General features: G+C 38.9%; 1 protein-coding gene across 1 annotated transcript; it reads left to right on the top strand.

Annotated features, from left to right (window-relative positions):
* The first annotated feature begins 2,076 nt into the window (after nt 1–2,076).
* On the top strand, nt 2,077–13,694 carry atp6v0a2a (ATPase H+ transporting V0 subunit a2a). Its single transcript, XM_010768235.1, has 20 exons — nt 2,077–2,748; nt 3,277–3,355; nt 3,542–3,639; nt 4,448–4,585; nt 5,416–5,513; nt 5,624–5,750; nt 6,690–6,772; nt 6,868–6,961; nt 7,045–7,257; nt 8,055–8,205; nt 8,309–8,448; nt 8,525–8,682; nt 9,349–9,439; nt 9,532–9,650; nt 10,241–10,451; nt 10,524–10,643; nt 10,733–10,852; nt 11,742–11,859; nt 11,961–12,132; nt 12,723–13,694. The coding sequence occupies exons 1-20, from the start codon at nt 2,638–2,640 to the stop codon at nt 12,823–12,825; spliced, it is 2,544 nt and encodes an 847-aa protein (XP_010766537.1). The 5' UTR covers nt 2,077–2,637; the 3' UTR covers nt 12,826–13,694.
* The last annotated feature ends 722 nt before the right edge of the window (nt 13,695–14,416 follow it).

The following is a 14,416-nucleotide window of genomic DNA, read 5'->3' as shown; positions in this document are numbered from 1 at the left end:
TGTGTGTGTGTGTGTGTGTGTGTGTGTGTGTGTGTGTGTGTGTGTGTGTGTGTGTGTGTGTGTGTGTGTGGTAGGTACTGGCGAGCTACGCTAACGGATATAAAGAGTTTTTTCAACAACAAAGTGGAGGAGAGTCCTCTCCTGTCAGACTGAGAGGCTCAGTGAACTAAAGGACTCTCTGAGCGTTTAGATAGTTAACTTCAGTCTAAGTTATCTCAGTGGGTCTCAAACGTTTTGGTCACCATTAATGTAAACAATTATTTCCGAGGCACACGTTTATTTGATCATTATAGTTATAAATGAAAAACAGGTATGAAATACTATATCATTCCCTTCCCCTAGCGTTGTGTTGTGGCATTATTTGTTGTTGGCATGGCACTGCTGTTGCAAAGACCACCAGATCACTTTCCATTTTTCTCACAGACTCAACTTTCCCCGTCGGGTTGATGATAACACTTTTGTAACTGATTTCATATGAAGCCAAATTCCAGAACAGACCCAAGTTTCATTATGTGTTTCCTTTGACACAGAAGCCCCCACATGACTTCTTATTTGGCATTGTGGTTGCCTCGTCTGTTCTGATGCGATGGTTCGAGATTAATTTAAATCACATTGTCATATTTCTCATTACTAATGCAATACAAGTTGGATTTTCTTCAGCACCCCCCCTTCCCGCATCCCTGTTTCCCTGAGACCGGACCCAGCATCATAGGCATAGAGGAATCAAACTCTAAACTCAGATGGTGTTATTTTTCTATTGATTTTTCATTGTGCTAACATCAATTACTTAATATGGTTTGGCAAAGCACAAGCGTGTGTATTGCTACTTTAATGTAAAAGAACCAAAACATTCCTAAAACAATGTTTTGGTTATCAGACATTGATCTGGTGAACTTCATACAGATATAGCCTACAGCGCCATTATGTAAATGTCGCCCGGGGGAAAAACACAAAACAGCGGGAGCTTGTTAGCATTAATGCAAATGAAAGATAATAATTCAGGAGGCTTCAGGTTTTACACACCTGTTCAATACAATCCCAGACTGACAGGGAGCAGTTGAGGGCTATGGGCCTTGCTCAAGGGCAAACTAATGGGGGGGGAAATGCTCTGATCTTGCCAGCCTGGAGATCGAACTGGCAACCTTCTGGTTCCAAGATTTCTCCTTGCACCTTTAGCTGACTAAACACAGCTGTGAACCCCCTGGATTAAATAATCTGAGATGCTCCTCCCATTTGAATACTGAGAAATAACATCCCATTGTTAAATGCCTGATTTCAAAAAATGAACCATATCCAGATTTATCTAATCCCAAGTAACATTTGTGTTGAGTCATGGTGGTTTATAGTAGCTATGTAACGGCATGTAGCCAGAGTCTCATCAATAATAATATAATTTAATAACTTTATGTAATTATTCATTACATCGTAAGATTTGTTGTATTGACACCAAAAGAAACAAATAATAATAAAACACCATAAAGGATTTCACACACAAAGAAGTGCAGATGGTCGGCCCTCTTTCAGTGACGGAACAGAGTAAGAACATGCGGTGGTTGCCAGGTTTGCGAGATAACCCCCCTTTTAAAAATGTTCCATTTCCAGACAAAGGGATTAACTAAATTGTTTAAAAGAAATATGAAAATAGACCTTTATTTATAACTATTGAAAATGGAAGATATAATGGCAAAAGTGCTAGCTATTAAGTTCCAATAAAACTTTTGAGACATTGAACATTTCAATGATACAAAAGTTAGGATAATTACAATTACATTTTATTGTTCATCATTTGTTGACTACAGTCTCCTCGTCCCAAAAGCCTTTCGTGCAGGTTTTAAATGTATTCTTGAGCTGCATTTTCCTAAGCAAATATATATTTTAGTAAAGCAAATAAACGCTGTTGATACAGCAGGGTGTTAAATAGCCTACCTGCAGTTTTAATGTCAACACAAGGCAAACGTAAGTAAAATAACATTTGCAAGCAGAAATTATATTCTTCTTCTACATGGAACCTGTTTCGCCTCTTTTAATCATACAATTTAAGAAACAACGATTATTTCAGAGGATGCGACCCTACCTGGCAACCCGGCGACGCAATCTGTGTCAAATTGCCGGGCGACGTAGTGGGAATAAAGGCCGGAGCCTATTTCTGACTGTGGCTTCTATTATTAACGCGTGATGCTGGCTTCAGCCGCGTTTGTTATCATGGCGGGTTAAACATTTATCTTTTTGTCTGCCTGTTGCTCGTTTCTGTGCAGCCAGCGTTGCGTCGTCTCCGTGTTTTAGCGCCCGAACAATGACAGGTGTCGGAGGTAAAACGCTCGCGGGATGACGCCTTTCTCCGCGAGCCTGTGCATCAGGGAGGTTTCTGTCTTTGTTTTCATATTATTTATTAAATAGACACCAGGCGACGATAACACTGTCTACAGACTCGGAATGAGAAACAAAGCCTCATCTGGAATGGGACTTTTTTATTTGACGATAATTAATCCTCGAGGGGTGTTAATTGATTAAATGCACTCGCCGACTCGTTACGTGTTGTGATGTCCTGTGTTGGCGGGTGGTGAAAGGCTCGGTGTGCAGCTTCATTGGGCTACAGACAGATTACTAAACGGCGCAGCAGATCTGAGGCAGATAAAGATGGTGTTTCGGAGTGAGGAGATGTGTCTGGCGCAACTGTTCCTGCAGTCCGGCTCAGAATATGACTGCATCAGTGAGCTGGGGGAGCTGGGGCTGGTCGAGTTTCGAGATGTAAGTATAGAGAGGATGCAAAAACAGTCGTATAGAAGTAGTCTTTATGCTTATTCATATGCGTTATCCTATGTTTAATGTAGAATAAACTAATACCTTACTTCTGTCTTTCTCTTGGTAAACATGGATACATATGAGGGATGGTGTATGGGGGAACCTCCTGCTATTATATATCTATCTATCTATCTGTCTGTCTGCATTATGACTGACTTTTAATGTAAAATGTATTTATTTTGTCAAGGTTTTAGGTCAAATTATTCCACATTGTGCTTTACTTAAATTAACAATATTTAAATCATGGGTTTTTTGTGAAGTACAGCATATGTTGAAGGACTTTTCCCTTGTTATGGTGCATACAAAAAACATTAAGAAATCATTAAAATTGAAAAGAATAAAGTCTACCATTACAAAGATATAACAAATATGTATTAACAACAATAAATCATTTAAAAATATTAGGGACAGCTGTGATGGTTTTAGCACCTGCACAGAATGATGCAGTAACCTGTGCTTCTCCTCTGGTTTCAGCTCAACCCGAGTGTCAGCTCGTTCCAGCGGCGCTTCGTCAGCGAAATCAAGAGATGTGAGGAGATGGAGAGGATTCTGGGTAAGAGAGAGAGCACCTGGGGTGGTTCATGTGGGTGTAGTCTTTAGTGTACACCTCAATGATATATCATCAGGGTTATGTAAGCAACTCACGGCTGATTTATTAAAGCGGTCCCTCTGGGATTTAGCTCCGACACTCCTGGAATAATTACCTCGAAACAAACGGTCAGCGTTTTTTCCTGGACAGGTTACCTTCTGAGGGAGATTCAGAAGACTCACATCGCTGTTCCAGAGGAGGATGAGAGCCCGCTCGCTCCTCCGCCCAGACAGGTGCTCGAGATCATGGTAAGATTCACTTCAACAGCCACATTTTACTGCAAAATTAACCATTTTTTACACTTTTATAGTGTTGATCTTTGCCTGTTTACACATAACACTAGTGTCCTGGTTCTGATCACTTCTGGATAAACTATTTATATACAACATAGAGATCCTGGCTGTTCATTTATATGAACAATATACTGTAATATTATACAAGTTTTTTTGATTGCTTTTGAGCATGTCCTTCCACCTTCAGGTCTACAAACCTTTAATAAATAAAGTTCCATCTTATCTTTTCCATATGTTCAGTATCGACATGGTTACAAAAAGCATCAAGGTCCACCATGTCTAATGGTATCATGCTTAGTTTCCCTTTATGGAGGGTTGACAAAATAGTGTAAAAATATCATATAATGGTAATTACTCAATGCTGTTTTCAGCCTTTCAAATATTGACATTTCCTGCTTTTCTCATTTGAATATCCTATTAAACCAAATGTTTTGGGTTTTAGACTGACACAACAAGACAATTAAAGACATTGCTTTGGACTTTGAGAAACATAATTACACATGTTTTACTTTTTTCAGACATTTCATAGACCAAATGATTAAATGTTTATTGAATATTGGTATTTAGCCTGTGATAGTTCATGTAATTAGTTTAATTTGCAGGCTTTTTTTTGTCTACCTGCTATCGGTCAATGTATCTTTTACAGTTTAATGTTTTAAATGTGTGGACTTGTGGCGTTGCTGCTTTATTTTCCCAGTTGTTCCTCTTCGTAAGTTAACTAAATGCAAACTGAAGGTGGTGTTGGATGTGTGTTGGTGTGCAGGAGCAGCTTCAGAGGCTGGAGATGGAGCTGAGCGAGGTGGCTCGGAACAAAGAGAAGCTGCAGAGGAACCTCCTGGAGCTCACCGAGTACACACACATGCTGAAGATCACACGCACCTTCATCCACAGCCGCTCCAGAGTGAGTGTGCTTCCTAATGTTCTGCTTTGTCCTCCTCCCACTCTGTTTACATCTCAGGTGAAACGCTTCCCTTAACCTCGCCAGCTTGTTCTCTTGTCACGTACGTGTTTCGTTTCCCGTGGTGACAGAGGCTCAGATTAAAGACACGGTCACAGTGCAGTCGCTAAAAAATGACTCATCCAGACTGATAAAAAGAGACACGGCAAAGAGCAACGATGGTGTCAATGTGAGAATCTGTAAACACCACAAAGTATAGGATAGTGGTGAAATATAACTAAGTGCATTTACTCAAGTACTGTACATTCACATTTGTACTAATCTATAATGACTTGTCCCTACATCTAATAGGAAATCATTTGGTTTTTATCCCACAACATAAGTCTAACAGTCATTTCTCAGCCTCTTCCTGTCCAGTTAACTCCATATAACTCCATATTATCTGATTTTGAAATTGAATTTTTTTAATAAACTGCAGCATAAAGTATTTCTTTATGGACTGGATAACCTGGAAAATGCATTATCCCAAAGAAGAAAAAAGAGCAGAATATACAATATATAAAAGATGTAATATGACCATAAACATCTACAGCAGTCACATGCAAAAAGCACAATGATACAGCACTCCTATCAATACTTACAACATTGTTATTATACTAAGACACTGTCAGGGGACATTTTAATAGAAAAGGACTTTTACTTTTGAATTCTCAATAAATATGTTTGCAGATAATGCTTACATTATTTTAATTAAATATGGTTTTCAAAGCAGACTTTGACAAGTAGTGGATTTTTGAATGTCAATACTTTTACATGTTTCCTTTTATAATTAGCACGAGGCTCTTGGTCCTCAGTATGAAGAGTTCCCCACCATGGAGACGGACTCGGTGTCAGGGTGCACCGGCATGCAGAGACTCGGAGCCAAGCTGGGGTGAGCGGCGCGGCAATTCTTGTCACTAACATCCACACAACACAACATCTTAATGTGTGCTATCATAAAGAAATGAACCTCTAACCTCTGCTGATCTCTCCTGGCTGAAGGTTTGTCTCCGGTCTCATCCAGCGGGTGAAGGTGGAGGCCTTCGAGCGCATGCTGTGGAGAGTGTGTAAGGGCTACACCATCCTCAGCTACGCAGAGGTGGACGAGAACCTCACTGACCTCGACACTGTGAGTTACTGCATGGTGCATGGGAGATGTTGTATCATTCATTCTGCCAGGTCAACACAAACGGGGGTTGCTGTTTTTTTTGTTTTAAGGCCCATGAAAAGCTGTTATCTCTATCGGCTCCTTATTATGAGCAACAGGGTCTAACATGAACACAATGTCTAGCTTCCCTTTATTTCGCTTTTCTGTGTTTCTTCTTGCGTTTCCTATTTGATTATGGCTTGGCAAAGCTCAGTTGGAGGTGATTTTGTATTTCCAGGGTTAGGAAGGTTGCTTTTGAAATGCAATAGGTTACAGATTACAAGTTACCCTGTTAACATTTTAACCATTGTTGTGCACCAATCAGAGGTTATAAACATCGGATTTCAAATGTGATGTATTATTGGTGTGTTGGCTTATATTGCTTCTGTAAATCTGATTCAACCACATTTAAACCAGGGATATGTTGGAGCCGGTTCCATTTAGGCCTAATGAAGCAAACACATTAAGCAAAGTCTTTAAGCCAAGAGCCATGGCAAACATAAAGATATTGACAGATATTTCTAGCTGATTGTCACGACTCACCTGGACAAACATCACAGGTAAATGTAACAGCTCAACTCAAAATGTGTCTGCTATTCCCTGGTTAGTGTGCTCTCTGCAGCTGGCTTGAATTTAGCCAAAGATTGTTTGTGAATTACAGTAGAAGACACATCGCTCTTCTAAGCTTATGAATATTTAGATGTATTTAGAAACAGAGGTCATTTAACGTTTTTGGGTTCTTAAATTAGAACTTCATGACTGGGATTTAGGCATGTCAAAAAAAGGACACTATGACACAATGATGACTTTTTAAATCCTACTTGTCTACAAACTCAAATAAAAAGTGCTGTACAGTATTAGGTGCAAAAGTATTTTTTTTAAAGCTGTGATAAAAACTTGCCTTGATCTTTGTTGTTTCAGGGAGAGATCAGCAAAAGTGTTGTGTTTCTCATCTCTTTCTGGGGAGACCAGATCGGACAGAAAGTACAAAAGATCTGCGATTGGTAAGAATACCATCATCACATGATTACATCTTTCAGTGTATCTTTGTATTCTCCTTCATTAATCAGCGTACATGTCCTGTCTCTGTCCTCTCTAGTTACCACTGCCACCTTTACCCGCACCCTGAGAACGATGAGGAGCGAGCGGATGTGCTGGACAGTTTACGGACACGCATCCAAGACCTGAACAACGTAGGATCAATGAAGGAAGACGGAAACATGAAACACGTCCACACACTCTCAGTGAGTTTGTAGTAACTGTTGTCTTCCCCCAGGTGCTGCACCGCACTGAGGAGTACCTGAGGCAGGTTCTGCAGAAGGCCTCTGAGTCGGCCTTCGGCTGGGTGGTGCAGGTGAAGAAGATGAAGGCCATCTACCACATCCTGAACCTCTGCAGCTTCGACGTCACCAACAAGTGTCTGATCGCCGAGGTGTGGTGTCCCGTCAGCGACCTGGCCAACCTGCGGGGGGCGCTGGAAGAAGGAGCGGTGAGGGGAAATAATTATTAGGGATGGGTTTTTGTTTATCGGAACAGAAAACTGCCATCATGCTCAATAAACTTTAAAATGACACGTTTAAAAAATGCCCAAAAGCCTCTCGAACAATACAATACTTTTTAACAAAAGTGGAGAAAAAAAGCTGTGTTTTAAAATAATAATAATGTACATACTTACTAACATTTAATAAAACAGCCTCAATAAACACCAAGTATTGATATTCATATTAAGAAGTTATCATTACTTAAGAATCTTTGTGTAAGCCAAAATACAGTTTACACTGAGTATTTAGCTAATGGTATAGAGTCAAAGATTGATTTATTTTATCTTTTGAGCTGGTTTAAAAATAAATGTTGACCTATTTATTCAGGTGTATCACAATGAGTCTTTTAAAAATGCTTTTCATATTAACACTGTCAGCAGAATAACTTCAGTTTCTGAACGACTGTTTCTAATGTTTTCATTGTTTTCTAGTATTATTGTTGGTTGTTTAATTTCCTGTCTGTTGTCGGGTAGCATTTCCTGTGTTTGCGGTGCAGTAAGTGCCAGTAAGTCCTACTGCTCCAGGCTGCATTTATGTTTCAATGTTTATTTTTTATTTATGTTAAGATTACATTTCCCACCAAGAATGCTTTAGTGGTAAACCTACAGGTCTGAGAATCACTCAAACCTGTAAATATTTAACACAACACTGGGAGCTCCAAACATCATCAACGTGTCTTGTTCTGTGAATATATAACTCCGATTCCAGAATTCTCCTTTACATTTTTGTCTTTGTTTCTTCACAGCGGAAAGGTGATGCCACTGTTCCGTCCTTTGTGAACCGCATCCCGAGTTCCGACACCCCGCCCACGCTTCTGAGAACCAACAAATTCACGTCTGGCTTTCAGAGCATCGTGGAGGCGTACGGGGTGGGGGATTATCGCGAGGTAAGCCCAGGTAAGAACCCACTCTTTGCTCATTAAGAACCAACTTTAAAGTGTCTTATTGTTTGCTTTGGAGAGTGAACAAACATAATGAAGGGCGTTTCTCTCACTGGCAGCTCCCTACACCATCATCACATTCCCCTTCCTGTTCGCCGTGATGTTTGGCGACCTCGGGCACGGCATAGTAATGAGTCTCTTCGCCCTGTGGATGGTGCTGACAGAAAAACAGCAGAAGAAGAAGCGATCCAGCAATGAGGTAGGAATGAGTCTCATCCATAGTGCAGTGATTGTAAGTGAGTTTCATCTGACAGCTGCGTGTCTGTCGATCTCAGATATGGGAGACGTTCTTCAGCGGACGTTACATCATCCTGATGATGGGGATCTTCTCCATCTACACCGGGCTGATTTACAACGACTGTTTCTCCAAGTCTCTGAATATATTCGGCTCAGCCTGGAGCGTCAAGGCCATGTTCACAAATCAGCAGTGGACGTGAGTTAGCATTAAATACACACCATTTCATCTGTCAGTTTAATTTAGTTCAACTGACACTAAATTGACACATTTTGATATTTTGATATTTTTCAACATTTTCCACTCAAATACTCACTTAAAAAATACTAAACACATTACTTTGAAATAGTGACAAATCAAATGTATACAGACTAAATGGTTCCTACATTTTTACAATTTCTATTATCCTCAATTCTCATTAAAAGGATACATTTGAAAAGAAATAAAGAAACCAAATAAAATCACACATCAAATCATTTATTGTTCACCCCGGTTGTATATTTCTTAATCACCTTATTTTCATGGTTCTTTTCAAATCTATCAAATGTATTACACCTTGTATTTAAACACTATAAATAATATATTTGTTGTTTTTGTTGTTTACAATTCTCCTTACTCTCCTTTGTAGCATCAAAACCATAGTTGTGATTGTCATGAATGTATTTCCCCAAATGTATGAAACTATGAAAGAAAGGTGCAACATATGTAATGAATTTATATTGCGGATGTCTTTTGTTTTGTGCAATATTGACAGTTAATGTGTTTTCCAGCTCAGTTTATGGTCTCTAACCAAAGCTGTCAGTATACAGCGCGTGGTGTTTCATGGGTTTTGTATTTGATGCATTTCTTCTTTTTACATTGCAGAAATAAAACCCTCCAAACAAATTCTCTGCTCACATTAGACCCCAACGTCACTGGCGTTTTCACTGGACCGTACCCATTTGGCATCGATCCTGTGAGTAAATGCACTCAGGCATTACCGTCAGAACATAATTGACTCATATCTCCAAGTCATTTTCACTGAGATGCTTTTTAATTTCCTATCAGATATGGAACCTGGCAGTGAACCGGCTGTCCTTCCTCAACTCCTACAAGATGAAGATGTCCGTGGTTATTGGTGTTATCCACATGAGCTTTGGCGTGGTGCTGAGCATCTTCAATCACCTGTGAGTGGCTCCAGTCCCTGACGGGAACCGTACATCCATTTTATTTATGTATCCGTACAGCAATGCAATCCATCAATTCAAAAATCCAGCGCCCGTAGCTTTTCTATCATAGGTGTACCAGCAGCTTCTCATAAATGTCACAAATAAAACTGGAATATGAAACAATAACAAACCACCGAACTTCATGTTTATTTCACGCATATGTTTACAGCTCACATATTTCTTTCTTTATTTTTAAGTAGCAATATTTTGTTCCACTGTACAGAATCTCATTGTACACCCTTTATTTAATCTTAATCTATTTTACACGTTTATAGTTTACCTTCTTCTGAATTTACTTTTATATTCGTTACTTGCACCATTTTTTCCATTTTTTTTCTTGCACTATTTTTCTTGTTATCTTATGCACATGTATGTTGAATTGTTGGAGGAGCTTGGGACTGAAAATAGCTGTTGGGCAGATGACAGTAAAGCCTTTAAATCCTGAATCTTTCTCTACTATCGCCTACAAAAACAATATGTCGTTTTGAAGAGCATTTAAACCACTCTTATCATTTCCTCTATTCCCATACTCTGTTCTCTCCCCTCAGGCACTTCCGGCAGAAGTTTAACATCTACCTGCTGTTTCTTCCTGAGCTGCTCTTCCTGCTCTGTCTCTTTGGCTACCTGGTGTTCATGATTGTCTACAAGTGGTTGGCGTTCGGGGCTCGAGACTCCAGCCAGGCTCCCAGCATCCTCATCCACTTCATTAACATGTTCGTCATGCAGGGGAAGGACCTCGCTCCTCTCTACCCAGGACAGGTAACAACCTCAAACACTCTTAGCTCTGGCTGTATTTGATCCTGTGCTAATGCATTTTCTTTTATTCCACAGACTGGGCTGCAAATCTTCTTAATTGTCATAGCTATGCTGTCAGTTCCCGTGATGCTGTTAGGAAAACCGCTCTACTTGTATTGGCTGTACCGAGGAGGCAAAGGCCTGCGCAGACGCAGAGTATGTCTGATCCAAAACATTTAAAATAAATATTTATACTCTACATGAGTAATCGTTCATTCAACTATAATGGTGTTGTCTCACCTCAGGGTTATGAGAGGGTGAGGCGTGTAAGTGAGGACGACACCTCAGCAGCAGCATCCTATGAAGATGATGATGAAGAGGAGGGACTTGATGAAGCGCCGGGCAGAGAAGCTCTTCCCAAAGAGGTCAGAGATCCACAAGTACCAATGCCTTTTTAAATGTTGCATTTAAATGTATTTTATTTCATGCAAATAAGATAATGAAACTGATGTGCTGCACAAAGTTTAAAGCTATTGCACATGTTCTAATCTTATACCTAGTAAGGCTTTTCCATTCACATTGAAGTCAAATATATAGAGCTTTCAATATCATAGAAACAAGATGCACCACACATTTTGAAAGAAGCTATAAAACAAGTGCAATATGCCTTTAGTTATACAGTGTGATTTGCAGCTCTTGTTTGATTATAGCCAGCACTTCCCTTTTTTGTAATAGCTAGTATATCCTAGTTTAATTTAATTTTAATTTGTTTGTGGATTGACAGCCCTTAAAAAGAAAAAGCTGATATTCAGATTTCTTTCAGTTGCCATTCATCATGACAATGGTCATGCTCCCAGCTACTTTTCATCTGGAAAGCTGTAATATGTCACTTTTTAAATGACCTGACATTGTACACTGTCTGGCTGCCTCTGTCGCTCATCCTGTGTATGCATGGCTAGATTTAGCATTGTGCCTGAAATTGTCTTTTGAGCTGTATTTAGTTTCAGCCTTTTGAAAAAGTGTGTAGTTGTCTTGTGTGTTTTAGGGGCGACAGCTTATGAATCTGAAAATCGTCCATTAATAAATTAAATGTTGATTATTTATCATGTTGCTCTTTGGTCTATGAAATATCAGACATTTATGAAAAATGTTGCTTATGTTTCCCAAAGCATGAGAGGACTTGTATTTCTCAGAACTAAAAGATGTTCTCTCAAAATAAATATGTAATGTATTAAACAGGAGAACCGCAGACATCATTCCCCTCAGTATAACATCATCAGGGCTGTAATATGTATTATTTGAACTGTTTTGCAGTTTGACTTTGGAGATGTGCTCCTGTACCAGTCCATTCACACCATAGAGTTCTGCCTGGGCTGCATCTCCAACACTGCATCATACCTGCGTCTGTGGGCGCTCAGCTTGGCCCATGCTCGTGAGTGCAGTCACAATAACTACTACTTTATTTCCCTCAGATATGAATTCATTTTCTGTGTCTTAGTGCATCCCCATGGACGTATTCTGTTTTGTTTTCAGAGCTGTCAGAGGTGTTGTGGGGCATGGTGATGCGTCTGGGCCTGAGGATGACCACGAGGGTGGGGGTGGTGTTTTTAGTTCCCGTGTTCGGCCTCTTCGCTGTCCTCACCGTGTCCATCCTGCTGGTGATGGAGGGTTTATCAGCTTTCCTCCACGCTCTGAGATTGCACTGGTGAGTCTTCCTGTACCGACTGATCTGAATATTCACAATCATTCTTCAGTTAAGGAATTCCAAATGAATACTGTGATATGAGACAGTGGTTTGGATTTTAGCTCTTGTAATTAGCCAATTGTTTTCTTAGTCTATAAAAAAAAATGTGCACAGAAAATAGTGGAAAAGACTTGTTGTCTTGAAGAAGCATCTCAAAATAATTTTAATGTACCGGTACTAGCAAATGAGGCTAAAAAACTGTCTGTAAACAAAGGATTTTGTGTATTGTATCTTTAAATCATAAATCAAACAATTGATTTTCCAAACAACACAACATCTATTCATCGTACACATTAGCTATATTATTAATATCATGGTATTATTAATGATACTTGATTTGATGATGACTTGTTCAACTTGACCAAAAAGACATTTAATGAGAGCTTGAAAAAGATATCTTTAAAACAAAGTAACAGTATTAAGACGTGATTGATTTTATTCTCTTTTCAATATTTGTTTTGGTGGTGTGACTTAGCTCTCACAGTTTGCAATTACCTCCCTTATCGTTTATTAAAAGTTCCCTCATTGCTCACTTGGCCATTTGATTTCAGGGTGGAGTTTCAGAATAAGTTCTACCATGGGACCGGTGTAAAGTTTTTGCCCTTCGACTTCTCCCTCCTGCCCTCCGTTTTTGAACAAGATGGCCTGCTTTAGAAACAAATGGACTGACGTTTTGCATATGATTGGAGGCAGACTTCAGAATTGGGAAGGATACTGGAAACAATTTACACTGTGATGACGACAATAAACCTTCAACACAACGGACTGAAACTCACTCTTGTAGCAACGTTTTTCACCATGACGATTTTTTAAATGTTATCGGCTGTGCTGACTGCCTTACTAATGTACCCAGCAAACCCCTGAGCATACAGAGGTTGGAAAATATTCTTCTGATAATTATTTAATTTTGTAGATGAGCTCTACACTACTTGCTACACCAGTTGGGTGAGTTTTCAACTTTAATTTGCATTGTGCTGTGTAAACTGCTTTTGTATTATTTACAACATGGTATTTAAAAACAGTTAAACAGTGCAATGTAAAGTTACAAGACCACATCAAGCATCCTCGTGTAGTGCCATAGAGGTTTATTTCTGATGATAAGAGGATGTTTTGAGGTCTTTTAAAACTGCTTTCTACATGAGGAGAGAAAACCTGTAGGTATTGAAATCTAAAGAAAAAACACACATTGTGAGGCATATTGTCACAAAGCACTTTGCATAAATGATTGTACAATTCAACGTTTCACTGACGACTGTGATGATGCCAAATGGAAATAATATTCAACTGCTAGCTGTTTGCTTATTTACTTCTTAATACATTTATTTAAGCGTATAACTTCCCCTGTAATCGATAGAAAAAGACTCCTGAAGAAGTCTAGAAGCTTTAGGCCTCTCTGACGATACTGCTTGTTGCGTTTGTTAATGATAATTAATCTTGGTATTTATTTAAATTATTGTCTGTACAAGAGTCCAATATTTTACCATTTTGATGTGTTGAATAAAGGTTTCAAGAAATGCAAGCAAGTAAAGCATTCATGTGTCTTTTGCTCCCTTATTCATTGATTTTGGTGGCCAGTTACAACCTACGACTTAAGCAATCATTAATCCATCCTCTTCACTTACAGGCTGGTTTGTCAGAATCTCAATTGGGTGAATGAGCAAGTGTGCAAAGTTTGTCACAGAGTCTAATTTTGATAAGGCATCAAACTAAGCCTCAGTCTATTTTTCGGTATGAAATTAAACCATTGGTAGTTGTGTGTTTTCACTTATATCTCATTTCTCAGAGACATTTTGAAAAGGAAGGTCAGACATTAAATGAAAAAAGATGTTACTTTTTGTGAGCAAGTTGTTAGATCAATCTTAAAACCTCCAAGATAATATCTCGATCTCTAGGCATCCAACGGTCTTAACATTTCAAAACTAGTATTTCATGTATTTTTAATGTGATATCTATTAGCCCTCTATGGAGATGCCCTCTGGTGGCTTTTACCTCAGTAAAACTTGACTTATATAACAAATGATGTGTTAAATCTGAGAACATCATTTTAGAACATTCTGAAATACATTTCTTTAACTGTTTTAATATGGACATTCTTAATAAAATCACATTTCTTTTATATCAGAACGTTTTTTCTCAAATTTAAAGACAAGATTTATCAAATATTTGTATTAATGTATTTTCTTTTCTTATGATTATTTTTGGTCATGACCTCATTGTTCAAATTAAAAGAAAAGCTTTGTATTCG

This window comes from Notothenia coriiceps, unplaced genomic scaffold (assembly GCF_000735185.1).
Source record: "Notothenia coriiceps isolate Sejong01 unplaced genomic scaffold, NC01 NC01_scaffold00005438, whole genome shotgun sequence".
Lineage (NCBI taxonomy): Eukaryota > Metazoa > Chordata > Actinopteri > Perciformes > Nototheniidae > Notothenia > Notothenia coriiceps.
Note: the sequence above shows the minus strand (reverse complement) of the source record. Positions and strands in the feature narration are given on the sequence as shown.